The 26,209-nt window shown below is 38.0% G+C and overlaps 1 protein-coding gene and 1 long non-coding RNA gene across 3 annotated transcripts in view; both read left to right on the forward strand.

Annotated features, from left to right (window-relative positions):
- Window positions 1-16,412, forward strand: part of LOC124376891 — a 60,508-nt gene extending 44,096 nt beyond the window's left edge. Inside the window, exons 1-4 of one of the 2 annotated variants that reach the window (XR_006923971.1) lie at window positions 12,724-12,959; window positions 14,203-14,323; window positions 15,312-15,428; window positions 16,359-16,412. This is a non-coding gene — a long non-coding RNA (uncharacterized LOC124376891). Of the gene's footprint in view, window positions 1-12,723; window positions 12,960-14,202; window positions 14,324-15,311; window positions 15,429-16,358 lie in introns of those variants that run through there. The other variant, XR_006923972.1, reaches the window with a different exon arrangement.
- LOC124377337 (ribonuclease inhibitor-like) overlaps window positions 1-22,670 on the forward strand; it is a gene marked incomplete at its 3' end in the record, with an annotated part of 167,823 nt that extends 145,153 nt beyond the window's left edge. Inside the window, exon 8 of the mRNA XM_046836766.1 lies at window positions 22,505-22,670. Within this exon, the coding sequence (XP_046692722.1) occupies window positions 22,505-22,670 (166 nt within the window). The remainder of the gene's footprint in view (window positions 1-22,504) is intronic.
- Between the last annotated feature and the right edge of the window lie 3,539 nt (window positions 22,671-26,209).

Below are 26,209 nucleotides of genomic sequence, written 5' to 3' on the forward strand. Positions count from 1 at the left end.
TGTGCTGTTCAATGGTTCGAAGCTGAAAACAACACGCATATTGTGTCTGTATATCATCTTTGCTGACTTGGCAAAATCTACACAGGTTTTCAGCAAGCTCTTCTGCCAATGACTCATCTATGTGGCTTTCATACATTCTTAAAATATTCCTGATTGATTGTTTTGCTGTATACCTAGACAACGATGCAATATCACACATCCAACTTAATATCTCCTGAATTGCACAACAGGTATCGGTTAAATAATACTGTATATAATTGTTATGCAGCGTAGTGAGCGGAGGCAACGCCGGAGCACAGTTCGCTTTGAGTTTATTGAACACACGGAGAGTTTAACACACACACACACACACACACACACACACACACGGCAGTCTATAGAATCCCGACGAACGAGAGAGAGATATCCGTGGTACGAGGTCCACGAGCGAACGCATGGGAGGAAAAAGATAATCAGCAGTGCGATTTGGAAAGAAAATTACTTTAAACAAAGTATAGTATATACACAATATACATGCATTAAAATTGTTTTATTGCGCATGTGCAATAACAGGAAGTGAATCGCTTGAATGAAGAAATCAAAATGTTACATTTTCCCATCTTAATTCTTTATTTTTATTGGCCAAAATAGTAGTAAACATGCAGTTAAATCTTTTTTATGAGTGAACTCAACACTGTGCTCAAAAATATGTACACCTAACTTATAATTTTAAACTGAGTTAACAATTTGCAAGTTGGATAAATTCCGGGTATCTCTTGTTCTTTGAAACCACACCAATGGGGAAGACTGCTGACATGGCAATGATCCAAAAGATGAACAATGACCCCCTCCACAAAGAGTGAAAGTCAGTGAAGGTCATTATTGAATGTTGTGGCTGTTCACAGAGTGCTGTATCAAAGCATATTAAATGTAAAGTTGACTGGAAGGAAGAAATTGAGTAGGAAAAGATGCACATGCAACAGGGATGACCACAAGCTTAAGAATACTGCCAAGCAAAGCCAATTTAAACACTTGGGAGATCTTCACAAAGAGTCAGCCCATCAAGAGTCACCATGCTCAGACTTCATCATGAAAAGGCTACCAAGTGATTTCTGAACCAGAGACAATGTTAGATCATCTTACCTGAGCTGTGGAGAAAAAGAACTAGACTGTTTCTCAGTGGCCCAATGTCTTCTTTTCAGATAAAAGTCAATTTGCATTTTATTCGGAAATCAAGGTCCCAGAGTCTGGCAGAAGAGAGGAGAGGCATACAATTCATGTTGTTTGAAGTCCAGTGTAAAGTTTCCACAGTAGGTGATGGTTTGGGGTGCCATGTTATCTACTGGTGTTGGTCCACTGTGTTTTCTGAAGTCCACAGTCAACGCAGCCATATATCAGGAAATCTTAGAGCACTTCAAGCTTCCTGCTGCTGACACTGCCAAGGGTACCAGAAGCTTGTTCAATGACCATGGTGTTACTGTGATTGATTTGCCAGCAAACTTGCCTAACCTTAACACCATAGAGAATCTATGAGGTACTGTCAAGAGAAAGATAAGAGACACCAGACCCAACAATCCAGACCCAAACTATCAAAGCAACCTGGGCTTCTATACCACCTCAGCAGTGCCACAAACTGATCACATCAATTCCATGCTGAATTAAGGCAGTAATTATAGCAAAAGGAGCCCCTACCAAGTATTTAATGCATATACAGTAAAAAGGTCAAGAGTACCTTCTTAACAGGGCCACACGTGCACTCTTAAAAATGTTTTTACATCTTGCTATGACAGTTAATTTGGAATTGAAGTCCAGGTTGCCCTCACAAAACTCGTTCAGAATTGCTGGTAGCTCTCTGTCAAGCTGAAAACACAAAACACACAAATTATCTCCAACATATGAAATGCATTAAAATAATTGTTCATTTGAGTGATGGACTGTTATATAAAATTGGTAATAAAATTTAAAGACAGCCTTTATGCTGCTTCACAAACCTGGCCTAAATGTTTCAAAGTTTCAAATGCTTTAAGTTTGACAGGCTTAATATGTGGAACGTTTTAAAAGTTAACATTTAGCATATTTTTGCAGCTAAACCATAAAAACACATTTAGCTGGTTGGTAGGTGTTAAATTGAGCCAGGGTGCTTTCTGTGTGGAATTTCCAAGTTCTCCCTGTGTCAGCTCCTGGTATTTTCCATGGTATTATCAACCCACCATCCAAATAGATGCAGATTAGATGAATTGGAGTCACTACATTGATTTTAGGTGTGTAAGTGTGAATATATGTGGATATTAGATTTAAATTAGATTGATGGATGGATGGATGGATGGATGGATGGATGAATGGAAAGAATACATACAGTGGGACTACAATTCATACAAGTATTTTCTATATTTATATATATATATATATATATATAAACTTTACTCACCTTCAGACAAATATAAAGGGAAGATCTCCCTAATGGATTGTTTGAGTGAATCTGATCTGAAGTAAAACTTTCCAACCGCAAAGGAATTATCTGTCTTTGGCTATTTACTTTAAACAGTTCAAAATCTTCTGGCGGATCAGGAAAATGAACTCTTAACGCCTGTTTGAACTGTTTTTCATCCAAATCACGTCACACCACAATACGGCAGGGTGGAGTGCAATCTGTAAGTATTAAAGAAAATGTCAAAAAGCATGAAATTATTAAAAGTTTTCACATATGTGAACTCACTCCTGTGTGAACTACAATGGGAAACGGTGGTGTTTTTTAGCATAGAAACAATATTTCAAAATATCCAAATACATATCCAACCTTAAATATGCCTAACGTTACCTTTCCAGAAGAGATGCCTGCTCCTCTTCGGGGGGGGTCTTCAATAATAAGTCGATGAAACTATGAAACTGAGCATTCATTCTGTCTCTTATTTCATGGATTTTTCTTCTGAATCGGTTTTCATCCACCATACTTATATAATATGATTAATACTTACTTCACTTACTACTTCATTTATGATACTTAAATTAAAACTGATTCTCGCCAACATTTGTGCCTTGATTAATGAAAAGTGCACTAAAACTGCGTGGGATCCTGTATGCAGTAAGGCCCAACAGTTTTACTCATTAGACTCATCATGTTCGTAGTAATTATTAGGGCTCAATCACTAGTGTGCGAAGGGCCCTCTTGTTTCCCAAAGGATTTTTTCCCCCTTCCACAGTTTGGGCACTTTTGGGGTCTTAACATACTCAGAAATGCATCAAAATTAGCAGCCAGGTTGGAATCTGCAGGCATTAGGACTTCAGTGAGGCTCAGCCCTGGTTGTTCAGTTGTGGCAAACACTGATGGCGAATAAAAGAACAGGAAGTTGCTAATAACTTCTGTGTACATTAAGTGATGTACATGAAACCTTAGGATTATGTTAACAGAAAAAAGCCGATTTAAGAATGTTGGTTGTAGCGCCACCAACTGGCAGCAGGAAGTGTCACATTCTGACGCTGCAATAATCTTGTTCCCTACTTTTACCCAATTTTATGTCCGCTTGCAGCGTAAAATGAAGTTTCTTCTGTTCATTTTAAAGCGAACTGGATTTTTCTGCTTCTTGAATGGAAAAGAACTCCTAAGAATTGGATTATCGCAAATGATCTGTGCTGAATTGGTCCGGTCTGGTTCTGTTCATCATTGATTCGATGAGAACAGTTCAATATTACTGGCTGTGGAAATCAGTGGGTGGTGACTCATTATACTAGAAGAAAAACGCAGTAAAAGACGCGCGCTCTGTGCAACCAAAACGCCGTATTTTACGCCGTTCCCTGACAGTATGAATGGCGTAAAAAGCGGCGCTCCCTTTTGGCTTGCCATACTGATGTTCTAAAAAAAAAAAAAAAAAAAAAAAAAAGAATAAAAGACTTTTAATTAAAAAAAAACAATTTTTCATTATAGAAATAATTTACCCATAAATTGTGTTCTGACTTTTTTATTGGTTTAAAGATTTTACCAGTTCACAAAAAAAAAAATATCAAACCTTCACAGTTGAGGAGATAGTCTGACCGAAAGCAGAGTGGATTCTTTTTGCCTCTGGTTCTATCTTCTGGGCTGAGTTCTGCTTTGAAAGAAAGCAAAAACACTTCAGAAAGTTCAGAGTGGCAAGTCCATCTTTAAATCTGTCAAAGCAGTCAAAATTTATTTTATCTTATTGACAGGCATGTAATTTATTTTTAGATATATTTATGCAAAAAACAGTAAATTGTTTAGTGAAAGCTGTGAAAACCAGGGCAATTTAAGCATTATATATGTATATCTTGAAACCAAACATATATGTATATATGTTGTGGTGATTTTTACCTTTTTAGAACAGTATGGTTTCTGTCAATCACATACCACCTGACATATTTTTCAAAAATGGTATGTTTGTCTTTAATGTTCGGCACATGTGGAAAAAACCCAGCAGTCTGGAACAGGGTGCTATTTTTAAAAATAATATCCTGTAGTGACTTCAAACTAGCTGCATTCTGAATCTGAGAAGATCATCAACAAAAGTGATTTGGTAAACAAATGACCCCTTTTTGAAATTTCTAGTTAAATATTTAAACTTTCATGAAATACTTAGAAAAGGTTCTTACACTTGCTACTGACAATCCTAAAATTTCTTAAATAAATATTTTAGTAACTTTCCTACTAATCCTCTGAGTTATGTCTATTTCCTTACCTCTTCCAGCACTTTCACTATACCCTCATCTGAGACAGCTTTCAAAGTGGCACTGAACGAGGGATGGTCTACAATGTGCTTTACCAGGTGTTTTGAAAGAAAATGGGGCCCTGGTCCTCCATGCACTATCGACACAGCAATCATTTTTCCTGCCCAAAAAATACTCATCCTCCCTAACAGCTGTCAAAGGTAAAGCCACATCAAATACCGAAAATGAGTTTGTTACATGTGACTTCAGGTAATGATTTGTGCTTCTAAAGCACTTTTTCGATCAATGGTAAGAGGCAGATGTGCAATAATGTCAGGAGCTGTTAAACTGCTTTATTCCATAAAGTGTGCATTTTATATTTTTCATTAAACATACTCTCACAGCTTACTATATTGGTTCTGGGAGGTGAAGACAGTGTCTGTAGTTTCAAGCTCATCATCCTCTTCAGTAATCACAGGTGCAGAAATGTCCATGTATTCTCCCACAATAAGCAGGCAGCAGCAACAAATACACAACCATACAAATTCCCTTTTTTAAGTACATAAAGAAAATATTTAATAAACCAAACAAACCTGTAACAGATGTAATCAAAAATTTAATAGTACTTAAGAGTTGAAAGTATCTATTTGTTCTGCTTTTATAGTGAACATGAACCATGACAAGAATAAAAACATTGTACATTTTATTTTCCATGCTTTTTTTCAGGTGTGCTTGTATGCAAAGGTATTATTGGCTGAAAGAAAAATATAATCAGTTTATACAGACAAACATTTTTCAACAATTAAAAATAAATTGGATTTATTGATATTACCAGTGTGTCAGTCAGGTTAGATCTCTCAGGATTTTGTGTCCTTGTGATGATTCCCCCAGTCTGATTCTGAACTGACTTCCTGTTTTCCTAGACACAGAACAAACCATGTTATTACCCCGAAAAATAAACAATAATTCAAAGCAAACTAACCTTTAAAGACCTTCGTTCTGCAAATGAACAAATTTATCCTTGAATAAGGTTTTCCAATTTCTATTTTATAGTCCTTCAGTGTAAAAAATTCGGACGCCAAATGAAAGAGACTTTTTTCAGAGAAATGTGGAACTGATGAACCAACTGAAATAGTGCTCAGCACAAGATTTGATAGCAGGAGAAATAAAACAACTGGAACATTTGATCAAGTTGTTGTAACAGATAAATTTGCTTATATTCCCATTTTAGAAACACTAACGTCAATTTTACAAAATAAAATCCAAAAAAGAAATACACAAATTGGGTGCTATATATTGTACATTAAGGAATTTCCCCCCTATTTTTAACTCTTCATTGGATAATATTTATTTATGTGCCCTCTTTCATGCACAGGATATTAGACAGTATGGTTTTAATTCTATAATCGAGCCTCTAGTAAAATGATCTAAAAGTGCTTGAGATTGAGGGGATTAAGAATCCAGTATCTGGAAGTTGTGTTAGGGTACAATTATAGAAGTCACAGGGGATAACCTGGGCTTACACATCTTATTAGCATATTAATATTGCTGTTGTATCTGTGTTCTTGAGAAAGATCACTTTCAGTTTGTGTTTTCTGAAGATAACCTTGAGGTTGTACTAAGAACATCTGAGATGCATGCTCTGCACTGTGAAAGGTTACTAGATGACTCTACACTACCTCATTTTTATGGCTTCAAACGGGTGTGTTTGTTAAATACACTCAGGTATTTCAACACGGCAGATAATTCTGCTGTGGATATAATGCACCACATTTTAGAAGGTGTCACTCAGCTGGAGGTGAAACTTGTTCTGCAGTACATTCAGCATCAATTTTTGAGTGCTGATGATCTTGCTGGTAGAATACATGCTTTTGATTATGGATACAATCAGCAGAGGAACCGTCCTCCAATCGTCAAATTGTTTTGTGGAAGCAACGATTTGGGTTTAACTGCCACCCAGTCATGGTGCTTGTTGTGCAACATGCCTCTGTTATTTGGTGATTTAGTGCAGAGATGATAAACACTGGTATCTTTTGCTTTTACTTCTGCAGATTGAACATCGCCAGCTATTTAAAAAAAAGGTTTTCCAGAAAAAAGTGTTGCCAAAGCATCACATAATGATACATTACCCACAGTGTATAAGAACAATTGGAGCAATTCTGCACATGTGGTGTATTTGCTACGAGGCTAAACACAAATTCTTTCAAACACCATTTAAAAGCTTCAAAAACATCACCAAAACACTAGCAAAAAAGCACCAAAGTTGTATGGCAATGCACTGGGGGTCTTTTAGCAGTACAGATTGACTCTTGGTGCAGGGAAGATGGTGGAACTCAGTGGACTTAAAGGTGACATTGACATGGCTTCCAAACTAGGAGTGGAAATATCAGAACTTGTCTATTCTGTGAAGTGGATCAAACATCATGGTACAGAGCATCACCCTGACTTTATTATCTGTACAGAATAGCATGTGAGATGGCAGTGTTTTGTAAGATCAGGACTATTGCTGTGAAAGATGTGCTGTTATGTGGAACACTGATGGAAACACTCTGTTTTGATGATCATTAGCACACATTTACAGTCAGACTGCATCCAGACTGAGTTTTAAAGATAGTAAATGTTAATGATCTGTTATTTCAAACAATTTGATGTTCAAAGAAATATGTTATAACAGATTCTGTACTGCATATAGTGCACTAGTGCCATTTTATGCCAGTGTGATGTTTTTTGTGCATGTATTTAAGCTTGACATTGTTTTAATAAATGTTATAATAAATGTTTTAAGTTGATAAGGTTTATGTTCAATTTTCTGTTCTGTTCAATTCCATGTATTCAATGTAAAAAATAAAAAAAAGTTGATTTTGCATTGTAACAGAGAAAATTAGTCAAACCACAGAGTGAAATATTGACACAGAGTTATTTGATCCCCAAATGGATTTTAAATTTGTACTCACTGAGTGGGATTTTTCACTAATAAAAATGTAAATAAACTATAAAAGTAAAATATTAACATTAATTGTTGTTAATTTTCCCCTAGTGTTAAAGTTTGCTAACACAAATCAGAGTTAATGTCCCTCAGTGGTAAATGGTAGTAAGTCTATTCAGTGTTGAGCAGTGTTACATTTTTACTCCACACAGAGTTAATGTTCCTCAGTGTTAAATGGTAGTAACTCTATTCAGTGTTGAGCAGTGTTACATTTTTACTCCACACAGAGTTCATTTTACTCTGAAAATTCAACACTGTCAAGAGTCATTTTATCACCAATTCTGAGTAAATGCACTCGGGTCCAGTGTTACATTTAACTCGCAAAGCGTGTGTGTACTCTTTTCTCCTTACCCAAACACTTTTCCTTTTTATTTTTTAGATAGATGGATGGAAAGGAAATAGATAGATAGATAGATAGATAGATAGATAGATAGATAGATAGATAGATAGATAGATAGATAGATAGATAGATAGATAGATAGATAGATAGATAGATAGATAGATAGATAGATAGATAGATAGATAGATAGATAGATAGATAGATAGATAGATAGATAGATAGATGGTTATATTGATTATAACAAACTCTTGTACAGTTTAAGTGTAATTTTAATGACATTTGAGATTAAGTAAAAAACTGGAAACTGATTTTTATAATAATAAAATGCTACCATCTAGTGGTACAATAAGACATTGCACTAGCATTGATGTGGAGCAGCACATTGTATTTAATTAAAATAAATAATATATATGTATGAACAAAATAAAAAAAATATATTTTTTATTAAATGTATTAAACTTTTGAAATACACTTATAAATGTCTACATTTACTGTGGTTTTTGAATCTGTATAAATCCACTTGTCTCCGGAGCTGGTATTTGTGCTATGTTTCCACACGGACGGCTTTTACGTCGGACCTGCGCTTCTTTGCAGATTTAATCAGTTAAAACAATTGTTTAAAGTTTATTTTTCGATGGATTCATTTTAAATAAAGAAACGACGTCGTGAATATTTTTTTTAATAAACTTTAAATTTCACCCTTTTTATATTTATATTAAAATGGACGAATTCTGAGTGAATCATGAATAATTAAGCAAATAATAAAATGAATAAAATTGTTGTTTCTTTTATATATTCTATATCTTATTCTATATTTTTATAATTGTATAATAGCTATCCTTTTTTATTATAATACTAGATACATTGCTATATTCATTTTTGTATTATTATTATTATTATTATTATTAGAAAGATGATTATATTGATAATAACAAACTCTTGTACAGTTGAAGTGCAATTTTAATTAAAGTCGAGGTAAAATAACTTTCTTTCGGCTTCTCCCGTTAGGGGTCGCCACAGCGGATCCTCCGCACGTCTTGATTTGGCACGTTTTACGCTGGATGCCCTTCCTAACGCAACCCTCCCCAATTTATCCGGGCTTGGGACCGGCACTGAGAGTGGCTGGGGATGGTTCCCTGACCGGGAATCGAACCCTGGGGCCGTCTTAACCACTAGACCACCAGGGGACCTAAAAAAGTCGAGGTTAAATAAAAAATTAAAACCTAAACATCGGCGATTTTTGTAGTAGTAAAATGCTACCCTCTGGTGGTGATATGAGGCATGGCAACTTGTCGTCGATCGGTACTTTTCGTATTTTCGCTCTGTTTCCACACGGACGGTTTTTACTTGTCGGACCTTCGCTTCAGCGCTGATTTGAGACTTGGCGCATCAGAAAAAAACAAATATTCAATGTTAATTTTTCTGTGGATGTATTTTTTTTTCATATCCGACTAATACACACACTTCGTAAATAAATGTGTTACATTGAAGGTTTTAATTTCATTATTTATATTCTTAATAAAAATTTATGACTTTTCAGTAAATCATAAATAATTAATCAAATATAATTTCTTTAATACGTTTTTTTATAATTTAACCATACTTATATAAATATTAAAAACTCAAATAATTTAACTAGTAATTAATCTAGTATATTATATTCAACATACATAAAAATAGGATATCTGTCATAAAATAGTTACTAGAATATATAAAAGAAACAACGATTTTATTTATTTTTATTTATTTGCTTAATTATTCATGATTCAAGGCGATAAAAGTTTTAATTTCGCCAACACAAATTTATTCACGACGTCCTTTCTTTAGTCGGATATTTAAAAAATAAATACACAATAAACACTAAATATTTGTTTTTACTGATGCGCCATGTCTCACATTAGCACTTAAATCTGCAACGAAGCGCAGGTCCGACAAGTAAAAACCGCCCGTGTGGAAACAGAGCAAAAATACCAAAAGTACCGCCGGGGGACAAGTTGCAATGCCTTATATCACCACCAGGCGGTAGCATTTTACTACTACAAAAATCGCCGATGTTCACTTTTTTTTTTTATTTAACTCATTAAAATTACCCATAAACTGTACAAGAGTGTGTTATAATCAATATAGCCATATTTCTATCTCTTAATTTTTCTGGGAACTTAATATACAATGCAACATTCAAACAGATAGATGGATAGTTTTTTTGAAAGTAATTAAAAGTATGTGATTATTTGGTTTATCATACACATCTAATTCAGTGCAAATTGCATGTATATCAGTATGCTGCTGTGTACAGATGTGTGATTTTAAGTATGTGTACCCTGGCATTTTTGCATTCTCTCTTTCTCTCACATTTATGTAAACAACTTGTTTTTCAATAACAGAATCTTTGGGAACAGTTTCCCACTGTCTAGTTCCAGTAACATTTTTTTGGAGGAATTCAAATGTGTATTTCAGGGGTTTGGGATAGATCAGAATGACTGCATAGATCAGGACAAGCAGGATGACGCATGCTGTGGGAATGCTCTTTAATCCTGCAATCACTTGTTTACCCTCCACAACGATCCCTGCCTCTAAAAGACTGGCATCTGTAGAACCCCGTTTGGTGACAATCTTCAATGTGTGTTGTTTCAAGTCAACAGGGTTCAGTTCACAATGACTGTCCTGAAAATAATAAAAAACAAAAAAACAAAGAATGGCTTAATTATAGGATATTGCTTGCAAACCTGTGTTCTTCTCCCCACTGGTCTTCTTACACACCAGTGACTGGACCTCCAAACACCAGCCTTTTCTGCAGACACTAAAGAACTTTAAATGAAATACACGATCGAATTTGGAGGCCAAGTTAACTCCTTGAACTGTGCCATGTTCCTTAAACCGTTCCTGAACAATATGTGCAGTGTTTCAGGTGCATGATCCTGCTGAAAGAGACCACTGCCATTAGGCAATCCTCTAATAGCCTAATATATCCCACCCTTTCACATTTTATGTTGCTAATATGAAAATAAATAAAGTTATAAGCAAAGTCAGCAGCATAAGATTTCCGTTTTTTTTTTATTCACAATTATACACATTTATGGATCGTGACAAAATACAGCAGGATTTTTTGTGGAGAACTTTTAACATTAAGTCCAAAAGGGTGTTGTCTATGCAAAAATGCATTTAAAAGTAGTGCCCAGACGTGGGAACGAAAATCGCTTTCTAGCCACTTTTTTATAGTTCACTTTATGGCCTACAACGATAACAAACGTATTAGATTTGATGTTTTTCACACGTGTGTTGTGTGTTTACAATTGCAGTTGTGTCAAAATCTATTGTATAGCACATGGTATTATCATTAACCCAAACCAAGACAGACATCTTTTATTATTGTTTCTTTACAAACAAACAAAAAATATTTAGCTGCTGTAAAGCAGTAATATCATTTAATTCCTTCCCACATGAAGTCCAATCAACACATCTGTTTCCAATTTAGCGAGTTAGACAAATGTAAACAATGTGTGATTCTACTTAAGAAGTTCTGAGTGCTCTACTGGGATTATAGGAACTTGTGTAATGTCTCTCAACCAATCACAATGTGCAGAGTTACTGAACTGTTGTAAAAGTAAGCATGTGGTAAATGTATATTTTTTATAAATGTTTTTGTTCCAAGGGCGTTTTGAATTGCATCAGCCACTATATGTTTGTCAAACATGCCAGCATCAGTGGACCCCTGATTGAAGGACCTCCTTCAGAGTGGCTATTGGCCAGCCTCTGTCAACAGTTCCACACTTTATACACTGGACCTCCTGAGCTGCTTTCAGGAACTCAAGGTCATCTCTCCGGGATTCTCCAGACAAGCCTTCACAAAGCTGCTGGAGCATCACACTAAGATTGGAGGAAGAGTACGTGTAATTGTTTTACCATATTACAAAACTTCTTTCTGTAAACAGACATCACATATTTTTTATTGTTTATTGACTTTATCAGCATCCTTACAGGTACCCTAAGAGGTTTGTCATAGGGGAACACTGAATTATTTTGCATATTCTATTATATCTTATATATCTTCCAGTCTGGACATTTCATCAGCGATACACTACAGCGCAGCTTCTTAGACTTTTCATCTGCTTCATTTGGTGCACAGACTTCACACCAGAAATGTTGGCTGTTGCAGCAGATGGAAACAGAAAGCTATCTTTAGTTCATGGCTGTTCAGTGAAACAGGTTCACCTCCCTCGTTTAGGATGCAGGAGATTTTCTGATTCTGGACCACTTTCAACAAACTGGTTGTTTCTCTGGAAACATTTTGCATGACTGAAATTCTGGAAAACAAGCAACTAATTTAGCAAAAATATAAACAGATGCATCTTTATCGACCCACAAAGGCCTGTAAAAACAAAACAAAGTAAAAAAAACTAAACCCTGTCTCCCAGACTAGTGACTCCCAAAAGCAAAAAGAACATAGGAGATGAAAATGCTAAAAGGATACACTGTGAGAGAGGAAAGAAAATGAAACATGCTGTGCAAAACTCATCTACGTGTTTTTGCACAATAACAAATACACTAAATGATGCACAGGAAGAAATTAATGTCTCTCAATTCAGTGTAAATTATTACACTGAATATAACTGGTACACTGTTATACCAGAGATCAGAATAAATTATTAAGTTATACCAGAGATCAGAATAAAAGCTATATATATATATATATATATATATATATATATATATATATCATTAAAGTGAACTGGACGGAGTGCGATTAAAATAATTCCGTTTCCAACTCGTCAAAGAGTCGGTTCAAAGAGTCGGTTCAAAGTGTCGGTTCAAAGACTCAAGTCGGTTTTCCAAAAGTGAAAGTGTTTCTTACCCTCGACTCCATGTGGAGCAGCAGTTGGAAAAACAAAAAGATCTTCAACAGCAGACAGAAGCGGTGAGATTCATGTCCAACAACAAGCAGTGCAGAAGAAAAGAGAACTGCTGGATTCTTTATGGAAATACATGGATGTGATTATGGTACAATAACAGTGCATCAAATGTATTTGTATTCCAGTATTAAGATGGAATAAAAAAATGCACAGTAGTATAACTAAATAAATAACTAATATATTGCTAATTGTTTAATAATAATAATAATAGTAATAACGTTAGTAATACAGTAAAACCCTGTATGTTGTACGAGCAACTAATAGTACGAGCAACCTCGCTGCCGGTTCCCCGTTTTCGGCGGAGTGAAGCATCAGTCACTTACTTGATGACGTATCACTCAGTCGCTCTCGTTTTTCAGTGCAGCAAAAACTTTACTTTTTTTAGTTTTATATTTTTATTCCACTAGAAATCTGCTGTGAAAACAAAAGTAAATAGAATTACCATGGAAACCGAGGAGTTTACGAGTGTGGTGTGCGTCTTACACTCACAATCAACCACTACCATATGAGTCATTATGTTTACATTAGGGTCATTTGCGGTGTATATGTTTGTTAAAATAGGCTACAAATACTTTATAAGTGCAGAAATAAGTGATTGATTGAGATCAAGGAACGGATTAAATTCATTCTTATGGGGAAAATCAGTTCGAACGTACGAGCAAATGGACTTACGAGCAATTTTCAAAAATGAATTATGCTCGTCCAATTTGGTTTTACTGTATAATACTAATAATGCATTATAATGTAATAGTACATACTATTAGAATTTTATTTTATATCAAATGCAATAAAATACAGACAAAAAAAGAAAAGTAAATAATTGTACAATAATAAATGAGTATAATAATAAATGGAAGGCTATATAATATCTCTCAATCATCTATTATCACTAATTGTTTGTACAGTTATTGGTATTATCACTCTATTATTGTTATGTTGTTATATATGTTGTGTAGTTGCATTTGTTTACAGGAAACTCTTGTCTGGACCAAGATTGCAGCAGCATTGACGTATCGCAGCAACGGACCAAAGCGGACAATGAGGCGTCTGTGTCCTATATGTCTATGGATTTCACTTCTAATAGGACTTTAATGGACTGTGTGTGGAAAATATAGAAATACAGAAGACTTTAATCACTTTTTTTATACATAGAAATTAAAAAAAGAACAGTGTTTATTGGTGTTGTGTTTATTGCACACCTCCTGTCAGTCTGTGTTCAGATGAGGAATAAAGATGTTGAAAAATATTAGAATCAGTAAGACATCATGAGGATCAGCTGGTTTTAGAAAGATTTTCCCCCAGTTTTAACTGCATGGTTTTGTGTTTTCTAGGAGTGTGATTGATTCCAGCAGAAGAGATCGGCGTCTTCAGGACTCTGCATGTACACAAGCAGTGAAAAATGGAGATCCCTGACCAGGGGACAGATCATGTGACCTCACCCTCAAAAGACTGGTAACCTGCCATGTTCTAGTGTTTTACTAATGAACTGTTCATATCTGCAAATCTGGAGACATTTCTGAGAGCTTCATTTCATATATAATATCACCCTTCTTCTTCTCCTTTTGGCTGCTCCCATTAGGGGTCGCCACAGTGGATCATCTGTCTCCATACCACCCTGTCCTCTACATCTGCCTCTTTCACACCAACTACCTGCATGTCTTCCCTCACCACATCTATAAACCTCCTCCTTGGTCTTCCTCTTTTCCTCCTACCTGGTGGCTCTATCCTCAGCATTCATCTACCAATATAACTCATGTCCCTCCTCTGCACATGTCCAAACCATCTCAATCTCACCTCCCTCACCTTGTCACCAAAACGTCCAGCATGCGCTGTCCCTATAATATACTCATTTCTAATCCTGTCTATCCTCATCACTCCTAACGAAAACCTCAACATCTTCAGCTCTGCTACCTCCTGCTCCACCTCCTGTCTATCACCCTAAATACATTTAGGGTGATAGACAGGTGATAGATACAATTTATAAAACTCTCAAAACCAAGAACCATAAACTCATTGTATAATTAAAGCTATAAGACACAAACAACATCGATAATCCTTATAATATGTGTTATAAATGAGTGTTTAAGCAGCACTGGAGATTCTCATTACTGACCTCAGTTCAGCTCCTTTTCAGCACAATCACAGAAAACCTTTATAACATCACCTCAATTACAGGAACCAAATCAATAAGTGCTGTTTAACTCCAATCCAGCAGGAGCAGTTACAGTGGGCTGGAACTGTTTTCTACATCAACTACATACTATAAATTATAATCTTATCCAAACTAAATCTGTGTTTTTATCACCAGTTTTAAAACCGTGCTCCACTTCCTGCTCTACACCACCACTGCATAGCGACTTTTTCAATGCACTGGATTTTGTAGCCTGATTTTAGCAACAATGAAATTCTGTCTCATGACCATTTTTATAATTTTCTACAGTAAACTACAGAGAGAGAAATCACACTCACCAGTGCCCAGCTGTGTCTCCATGAAGAGTGATGCGTCTATGTTTCGTCCTTGGGAATTTAGCACTGGATTCTCCTCACCTGGACACAGGTAACATCCCATAATTCTCCTAGTTAAAGTCACAGTTAATGGCTGCACTACACCGCCATTAGCAGCTGTTTAGATTTATATTATAGTTACTTTATAGTCTTTAGTGATTCTACAATACTTTCAGTAAATCCTTTAGATGAAAAAATGTAAATATTTATTAAAGTCACAATCAATTACACGTAATGTCTTAAATCCTAAAATAAAAATACAATATAAACAACAAAAAACAATAGGAAACATCTAAACACTACTACTTAAAGATGTAAGCAGTATTTTTGGAGATTAGGAACCCTGACTTAGTGATCAGAATCTTCTGTAGATCTTCAGATTTTAGCAACAATGAAATTCTCTCTTAAAGCTATTTCTATAATTTTCTACAGTGAACTACAGAGAGAGAAAACAGAATTGATTCAGAATGAAAATCAGCATTTTCCTCAACCTAAACTCCCACTTCCCAAAACCATGTGAGCAGGTGGAAATCTTCATCAGAAGAAGATGTGAGACGAGAGATCAGAATTTCAGCTTTCATTTCCTAAAAGGTTCGGTGCAGTGTTCTAAGTGATGTAACACATCTAGATGTAAAGATCAGGAACTGAAAGCTGGAATTCTGATCTATTGTTTCATTTTCATCTTTACTCTCAAATCCAAATGTCTTCAGTGTTGAGCAAAAACCCAAAGAACTGGACTTCCTGTTCCAATACTTTTGGAGGTTTGTGTGGGAAGAATAGAAAAGTAGGAAAAAGTGTTAAATGAAAACAGGAGCACATTTAATTCTCCAGGTGCACAATGTTGGAGTTGTATTCAGCTCTGTGTTCTCCAAGTGTTCCTGCTCTCACTACAATTATTGTAGTACAATTTGTGTTCAGGTTTAGACTCCAGTATTAAAGTGAGGAACGTTGAGATCTTTAACACTTGTTGTTTTGTTCCCAGTGTTCTACAGAAGGCAGGAGACAGAAGAGAGAAGAACATCATCACAGCTACAGGGTACGATCAAAACCAACACCATGACTGTGACACTGACACACTGCTATTCTAAAGCTCTCTGCTGTTAGTAACTACAGAGTGATTAGATGATAGAAAACCTCCAGTAGAATAAAGTAAATCCACAGTGAGAACATCATAAAGATCTATCTAGCAGGAAAAATGTGAACTTCTACTCTAATCATTGGAGCCCATGTCTCACCATGTCTTCCTTCTTCACCCTGTCACAGACACGACCCAGAACCCATCAGGAACGTTCTGACAAAACCCTTATCTGAACAAGATGAAGAACCCATCAGGAACGTTCTGACAAAACCCTTATCTGAACAAGATGAAGAACCCATCAGGAACGTTCTGACAAAACCCTTATCTGAACAAGATGAAGAACCCATCAGGAACGTTCTGACAAAACCCTTATCTGAACAAGATGAAGAACCCATCAGGAACGTTCTGACAAAACCCTTATCTGAACAAGATGAAGAACCCATCAGGAACGTTCTGACAAAACCCTTATCTGAACAAGATGAAGAACCCATCAGGAACGTTCTGACAAAACCCTTATCTGAACAAGATGAAGAACCCATCAGGAACGTTCTGACAAAACCCTTATCTGAACAAGATGAAGAACCCATCAGGAACGTTCTGACAAAACCCTTATCTGAACAAGATGAAGAACCCATCAGGAACGTTCTGACAAAACCCTTATCTGAACAAGATGAAGAACCCATCAGGAACGTTCTGACAAAACCCTTATCTGAACAAGATGAAGAACCCATCAGGAACGTTCTGACAAAACCCTTATCTGAACAAGATGAAGAACCCATCAGGAACGTTCTGACAAAACCCTTATCTGAACAAGATGAAGAACCCATCAGGAACGTTCTGACAAAACCCTTATCTGAACAAGATGAAGAACCCATCAGGAACGTTCTGACAAAACCCTTATCTGAACAAGATGAAGAACCCATCAGGAACGTTCTGACAAAACCCTTATCTGAACAAGATGAAGAACCCATCAGGAACGTTCTGACAAAACCCTTATCTGAACAAGATGAAGAACCCATCAGGAACGTTCTGACAAAACCCTTATCTGAACAAGATGAAGAACCCATCAGGAACGTTCTGACAAAACCCTTATCTGAACAAGATGAAGAACCCATCAGGAACGTTCTGACAAAACCCTTATCTGAACAAGATGAAGAACCCATCAGGAACGTTCTGACAAAACCCTTATCTGAACAAGATGAAGAACCCATCAGGAACGTTCTGACAAAACCCTTATCTGAACAAGATGAAGAACCCATCAGGAACGTTCTGACAAAACCCTTATCTGAACAAGATGAAGAACCCATCAGGAACGTTCTGACAAAACCCTTATCTGAACAAGATGAAGAACCCATCAGGAACGTTCTGACAAAACCCTTATCTGAACAAGATGAAGAACCCATCAGGAACGTTCTGACAAAACCCTTATCTGAACAAGATGAAGAACCCATCAGGAACGTTCTGACAAAACCCTTATCTGAACAAGATGAAGAACCCATCAGGAACGTTCTGACAAAACCCTTATCTGAACAAGATGAAGAACCCATCAGGAACGTTCTGACAAAACCCTTATCTGAACAAGATGAAGAACCCATCAGGAACGTTCTGACAAAACCCTTATCTGAACAAGATGAAGAACCCATCAGGAACGTTCTGACAAAACCCTTATCTGAACAAGATGAAGAACCCATCAGGAACGTTCTGACAAAACCCTTATCTGAACAAGATGAAGAACCCATCAGGAACGTTCTGACAAAACCCTTATCTGAACAAGATGAAGAACCCATCAGGAACGTTCTGACAAAACCCTTATCTGAACAAGATGAAGAACCCATCAGGAACGTTCTAACAAAGCTCTTATCTGAACATGATGAAGAACCCATCAGGAACGTTCTGACAAAGGAGTAGCTGGAATTGGAAAAACAGTCTCTGTGCAGAAGTTTGTTCTGGACTGGGCTGAAGGGAAAACAAATCAGGACGTCCACCTCATATTCCCACTTCCTTTCAGAGAGCTGAATTTGATGAAGGAGCAGAAACTGAGTCTGATGGAGCTCCTTCATGTGTTTTTTAAGGAGATGAAAGAAATGGACATTTCCAGGTTGGAGAAGGTTTTGTTCATTTTGATGGTTTGGATGAGTGTCGTTTTCCTCTGGATTTCCAGAAGACAGTGAGAGTGTGTGATGTAACTGAATCAGCACCAGTGCATGTGCTGCTGATAAACCTGATCAAAGGGAACCTGCTTCCCTCTGCTCTCATCTGGATCACCTCCAGACCAGCAGCAGCTGATCAAATCCCTCTGAGTGTGTCCATCGAGTCACAGAGGTACGAGGGTTCAATGACCTCAGAAGGAGGAGTACTTCAGGAAGAGGATCAGTGATCAGAACCTGGCCAATAAGATCATCACACACCTGAAGTCATTAAGAAGCCTCTACATCATGTGCCACATCCCAGTGTTCTGCTGGATTTCAGCTGCTGTTCTAGAGAGAATGTTGGGTGAAGCAGAGTGGAGAGATCCCCAAGACTCTGACTCAAATGTACACACACTTCCTCATCATTCAGACCAACATCATAAGAGAGAAGTACCTACAGAAGCAGGAGAGCGATGAAGAAGTTTCAGTGTTTGAATGGATTGATGCTAAAGCAGGAAAACCGAACACTCCTGAATGAGATCTACACAGAGCTCTACATCACAGAGGAGACAGTGGAGACGTCAATAAAGAACATGAGGTGAAACAGATTGAGGCAGCATCCAGGAGGAACCCAACTGAGGACACACCAATTAAATGCAGTGACATCTGAACAAGATGAAAACCCATCCAGAACGTTCTAACAAAGCTCTTATCTGAACAAGATGAAAACCCATCCAGAACGTTCTAACAAAGCTCTTATCTAAACATGATGAAGAACCCATCAGGAATGTTCTGACAAAGGGAGTAGCTGGAATTGGAAAAACAGTCTCTGTGCAGAAGTTTGTTCTGGACTGGGCTGAAGGGAAAACAAATCAGGACGTCCACCTCATATTCCCACTTCCTTTCAGAGAGCTGAATTTGATGAAGGAGCAGAAACTGAGTCTGATGGAGCTCCTTCATGTGTTTTTTAAGGAGATGAAAGAAATTGACATTTCTAGGTTGGAGAAGGTTTTGTTCATTTTGATGGTTTGGATGAGTGTCGTTTTCCTCTGGATTTCCAGAAGACAGGGAGAGTGTGTGATGTAACTGAATCAGCACCAGTGCATGTGCTGCTGATAAACCTGATCAAAGGGAACCTGCTTCCCTCTGCTCTCATCTGGATCACCTCCAGACCAGCAGCAGCTGATCAAATCCCTCTGAGTGTGTCCATCGAGTCACAGAGGTACGAGGGTTCAATGACCCTCAGAAGGAGGAGTACTTCAGGAAGAGGATCAGTGATCAGAACCTGGCCAATAAGATCATCACACACCTGAAGTCATTAAGAAGCCTCTACATCATGTGCCACATCCCAGTGTTCTGCTGGATTTCAGCTGCTGTTCTAGAGAGAATGTTGGGTGAAGCAGAGTGGAGAGATCCCCAAGACTCTGACTCAAATGTACACACACTTCCTCATCATTCAGACCAACATCATAAGAGAGAAGTACCTACAGAAGCAGGAGAGCGATGAAGAAATGCTTTTCAAACTGGGGAAACTGGCTTTCCAGCAGCTGGAGAAACAAAACCTGATCTTCTATGAGGAAGACCTGAGAGAGTGTGACATTGATGTGACAGAAGCAGCAGTGTATTCAGGTGTGTGTACGCAGATCTTTAGAGAGGAGTTTGGGCTTCACCAGAGTAAAGTGTACTGCTTTGTTCATCTGAGCATTCAGGAACATCTCGCAGCTCTGTATGTGCACCTGACCTTCATGAAGAAGCAGAGAAATGTTCTTAAACAGAATCAGGTCTGTAGGACACTTTCAGATGTTCACAGGAGTGCTGTAGATCAGGCTTTAAAATGTCAGACTGGACATCTGGATCTTTTCCTCCGCTTTCTTCTGGGTCTCTCACTCGAGTCCAATCAGAAACTTTTACATGCCTTAGTAACACAGACAGGAAGTAGGTCCCAGAACAAAGAGGAAACAGTTCAGTACATCAGGAAGAAGATCAGTGAAGATCTTCCTGCAGAGAAATCCATCAATCTGTTCCACTGTCTGAATGAACTGGGTGATGATTCTCTAGTGGAGGAAATCCAGCAGTATCTGAAATCTGGAGCACAAAGGGAACTTTCTCCTTCACAGTGGTCTGCTCTGGTGTTTGTGTTACTGACATCAGCACAGGATCTGGAGGAATTTGACCTGAATAAATACATCACTCCAGATAAGATCAGAGATGAGATTCTTGTGAGAGTGATGCCTGTGATTGCAGCATCCAGAAAAGCAATGTAAGTGAAGCTGAATGAAATTGTTCTACTGTTACAGTGTTGAGAACAAATCAAAGGTCTGAGCTGTTCAGATGAATCGACCTCTGCAGGACTCTTTAGACTTTTTCCTTTCTCCTCTTAGAAACCTTTTAGATCAGACTCTCTTACTTTCCCATTTGGATTCCTGGATCTCATCCTCCATGTTTATACAACGTGTGTGTGATGATGTTCCTCAGCTGAAACTCTCGCCAAGCCAAATCTGAACATCTCCGACTGTCAATTCTTATTATTCCACCATTTAATCATTGTGTTCAACTGATGTGTGTGATGTTGAAAGTGAGACGCTGCAGTGAAGCTTTGAGAACTTGTTTGATCTTCTGCATTTCTGTTCATTATCTTTTATTTCCTTCAGTATCAGATGCAGTGAAATTACAGGGAGAAGTGGAGAAGCTCTGACCTCAGTGCTCAACTCAGAAACCTCCAGTCTGAGAGAACTGCATCTGACTGTCAATACACTGAATCTGTCTGGGAATAAACTAGAAGACTCAGGAGTGAAGCGTCTCTCTGCTCTACTGGAGAATCCTGAGTGTAAAGTGAAAGATCTGAGGTAAGATCATCTCTGAGAGACACAAGAACTCACTAAAAGCTGCAGTGAATTGTTGTATACAGTGTTGTTTTCAGGTGAAATTTGCTGTAGCAGTACAACATCCAGAACAAATCTATCAGTAATGAAACTTCTCACTTCCACTAATCATTAATGCACTGAGAATTAGATCCATGTGTGAATAAAACTCCAGTTAAACAGAGAGAAAGAACCTGATTCATGACTTTGAACAGAAAGCAGCAATACCTTTACACCTCTTGTACACATAATGACAGGAATCTCAATCACAGCAATAATCATTGGTCAGGTTTAATATTATCTTGTGATTGGACAAGAGAAGGGAGACGGTCCACCATAACACACACATCATCTTCAAATCATCATCATTGCTTTTTCAACCTGTTTCTAGACGTCTTACCATATTATTCTTCATTGTCAGAGATTCCCCTCTGCTCCGTTTGCAGAATGATGAAGTGTGTGTCAGCTTGCATTGCTCTGGACTTCCCAGTTCCATTCTCTGTTTCTCAGAGCGACGTGTGTTTGTGCTGCTGCTCTCCTTCATCTCATCTTCTTTTACAACTTCTTTATTGAACTGCAAATGTTTAAGATCTTCTAAGAGTAAAAAATCCCACATTTACTTCTGTTTTTTCCTCCACATTCATTTGGTCATTAGTGCTGCTCTACTTCTAATCCCCTGCTGTGAAAATGAGCTGAAATACACCTTACACTGCCACCTACTGGTCATTTACTGCAGTTTTCTTGTGTCAGCAGTCTGAGATGAATCAAAGTGCAGTACAAATATTTATTTCTATTAAATCATCTTTAAATTCATTTATTTTTATTGATTTTGATATACTTTGTAAGTCCTGGAGAAATCTGCTGCAACTTATTTTACAGAAATAAAAATCTGTCCATTTTGTAGTCGGGCAACTCGCACTACATGACTGTCTAGACGAGGACTTCCATCAGTGTCTGTGACTGGTTCTCACACCAACACTGCAGGAACGAGGGAGAACACAAAGGATGTGTAATGTGTAGAAACTGAGAGAGTGAAGTGTGTGTCATTGTGTATCTGCAGGTTGTGTGATTGTGGAGTATCAGATGAAGGCTGTGCTGCTCTCGCTTCAGCTCTGAGATCAAACCCCTCACACCTGAGAGAACTGTATCTGTCTATGAATAAAGTAGGAGACTCAGGAGTGAAGTGTCTCTCTGCTGTACTGGAGAATCCTCACTGTAAACTGGAGATACTGAGGTAAGATCATCTCTCTGAGAGTCACATGACCTGCTCCTCAGTAACACACATTCTCTAATAGTGAGACTGAAGCAGAGCTTTTAGGTTCAGCATCAATGTTCTGAGGAGGAAGTTTGTTTCTTTTCACTGCACACTGATGATTTGTCACAGAGGCTTTGGGTCTGATGTACATATGTGTGAAGCTGCAGCACAAAAACCACTGCTGTCTTAAAACCACTGCAATGTGTCTGAAATGACTGTGAAACTGTTAGAGTTCACTTTCAGTAACACAAACTACATACAAATGTCCTGTTTTCCTCTTACATACACACACACACACACACACACACACACACACCTCTCTCTTTTTCACACAAAAGCAAGAGTGCAAGAGTGGTGTGTTGAGCGTGAAAGCGATTGGTGTCTTTCAAATTTTTTTCTGAGTGAAACCACAGAATAATTTATTGCTTTGGTTTGTGTTTGTGTGTAGGTGAGAAAGTAGTTGAATGTAAATGTTTCATTTATATATATATATATATATATATATATATATATATATATATATATATATATATATATGTGTGTGTGTGTGTGTGTGTGTGTGTGTGTGTGTGTGTGTGTGTGTGAGTGAGTGAGTGAGGAGGAGTGAGTGAGTGAGTGAGTGAGTGAGTGAGTGAGAATGGCGCCCGAGCACGGAGCTGTGTGAGAGTTTAACTCGCCAGGACGGCGTTCATGTGGTGTGTTCGGCGGGTGTTGAAGAGTGTGTGCTGGTTATCGGTGATGTGGTGGAGCACGCGAATATCGTCACTGCTTCAAGAATGAACAGTGCAATTGTCGTTTTTTTAATGGTATAGATAGAGTGAGGAAAGTGGCTGAAAAAGGCATTGTGATAAATAATGAACTTATCCATGTTTTCCCCTTCAGTTCCCCTGCAAAGACAGTTATTCTGTCTAATGTCCCAGTCTTTATCACTGACAAAGAGATTCATAAAGAGTTATCCCGGTTTGGTCGTATGGTCTCCCCATTAAGAAAAATTTAATTGGTTGTTCCTCTCCAATGGTTAAAAACTTGTACTCTTTTAGGAGGATAGCTTTTATGGTTTATAAAGACGGAACAGAAGAGCTTAACGCTGTTTTTAAATTCCGGTCAGAGGGTTATGATTACAACATCTTTGTGACTTCAGATACCGATATGAAATGTTTTAAGTGAGGTAAGACAGGCCATCTTGTCCGGGCGTGACCTGATAAACACAGTGACACCGGTGTTTCTGAGCGACCGGAACCAGACGCAGCCCGGCCTGCTGAGGCTGTTCCCCCTGCGGCTTCAGTTCGGCTGACTGCAGAAAGCCCCGGAGCGGCTGATGCACCAGTAGTAAAGGAGAATGAGTCCCCAGTCCAGCCTGCAGCCCAGAAGCCCACTGCAGCTGCAGCACCCCCAGAGAAACCCCCCCCCAGCTGTACTGCCCCGAGTAAAGCCTTGCTCGGTGAAACCGGTCACGGAGAAGCCCAGTCAGGCTGACCCAGACCAGCAGGAACCATGCTCGGCTGAACCAGTGGATTTGGGTGCAGTGCTCGAGTTGATTGAGTATCTGAGAGAGGTTTTTACCCTCTGTTTATTTGATCTATTTCTTTCAATGAGCGGAATCCAGGTTGCGAGTATAGCAAGAGAGTATAGCGAGAGAGCGAGGCTATTAGAACTAGTTAAACAGAAGCGTGTGGATATTTTAATGTTACAAGAGACCCACAGCGATGCCAGTAATGATGCTGATTGGGTGAAGGATTGGGAGGGGCTGGCACTTTTAAGTCATCACACTTCACGAAGTGGTGGTGTAGCTTTATGTTTGCTCGCAATTTTATTCTTATGTCTTATTCAGTTGAGGAGATTTTGAATGGGAAGCTTTTAAAAATGAGAGCTTTTTATGAGAATGAGGCATTGGTTTTTATCTGTGTGTACAATCCCACCATTCCAGTGGAGAGGATGATCTTTTTAAATACGCTGGATAGCGTCATTGCTAACTGCAGCACTGCAGATACGCTCATTTTAGGTGGTGATTTTAACTGCACGGCAGATATTTTAGACAGGAATCACGTTAAACACCACGCGGCTTCCCTTAAGCGTCTGTGGGAGATGATAGAGTCAAGTCAAGTCAAGTTTATTTCTATAGCGCTTTTCACAACAGACATTGTCTCAAAGCAGCTTTACAGAAATCAACAGTGAAGGTGAATGGTGTGTGTTTATCCCTGATGAGCAAGGAAAAACTCCCTTAGATGTAATGAGAAAGAAACCTTGAGAGGAACCAGACTCAAAAGGGGAACCCATCCTTATTTGGGTGACATCAAGAGTTTTATCATGAATCTTTCAACAATACAGAACACTGGAGAGTGAGAACTAACATGAGTACTGGAGTATAAGATTATAAGTAATGTTCTTTCTACAGTCTTATACAGTCTATATGGTTAGTAGCTCCTAGTTTTATGAGCTCAACATTTGTGATCATCACAGATCCAACACCAGCTTCTCCATGCAGAGCCTTTAAACACTACAGGAGGTCCAATGTCAAGACCACACATGTAGTGGGATCCAGTTGGCACTGGTACGTCTCTAGATGGTTTGGGATGTGTGCAAGTTCGGCACCTACTTCTTCAAAGGTCCATAATCTTCATGAGGTGGGACGTGACTGGAGCTGGCCAAACTCAGGATGCCTCTGGATGGGGAGAGAAAGAGAAGCAGTGGAGAGGAATTAGCGTAGCTGCTGTTCACGATATTAACAGCACAAGTTGATAATGTGCATGTGATCATATGTTCTGGAGCACAAGCTTATGATGTGAGACGTGTGTTATGTGTAGGCTTTGCTAAAAAGATGTGTTTTTAATCTACACTTAAACTGGGATAGTGTGTCTGAACCCCGAACAGTGTCAGGAAGACTATTCCAGAGTTTAGGAGCTAAATGTGAAAATGATCTACCACCTTTAGTGGACTTTGCTATTCTAGGAACTACTAGAAGCCCAGAGTTTTGGATTGTAGCATGTTAAAAGACTGGAGAGATACATGAGAGCCAAACCATTTAGTGCTCTATAAGTAAGAAGTAGTAGTTTGAAGTCTATTCGAAACTTAACAGGAAGCCAGTATAGGGACGATAAGATTGGGTTTATATGATCATATTTTCTTGACCTTGTAAGAACTCTTGCTGCCGCATTCTGAACTAACTGAAGCTTGTTTATTAATGATGCAGGACATCCACCTAGTAACGCATTACAGTAGTCTATTATGGAGCTGCATCGGATATAGACAACATGTTTCTTAACTTGGAAATATTTCTAAGGTGAAAGAAGGCTGTTTTTTTAACTTGGTTGATATTATTTTTAAAAGACGAGTTGCTCTCTAAAATAATTTGCAGGTCTTTTACTGTTGAACTAGTGGTTACAGAACATCCGTCTAAATTGAGATTGAGATGCTGGAGCATCAAGCTGACGTCTTTTACCAATTGTTTTATCGTTCCAGTAGGTTTCTCAGACCACAGCATGGTTTTGTGCACAAAAAAATGAATGTAAA

This window comes from Silurus meridionalis, chromosome 23, assembly GCF_014805685.1.
Source record: "Silurus meridionalis isolate SWU-2019-XX chromosome 23, ASM1480568v1, whole genome shotgun sequence".
Lineage (NCBI taxonomy): Eukaryota > Metazoa > Chordata > Actinopteri > Siluriformes > Siluridae > Silurus > Silurus meridionalis.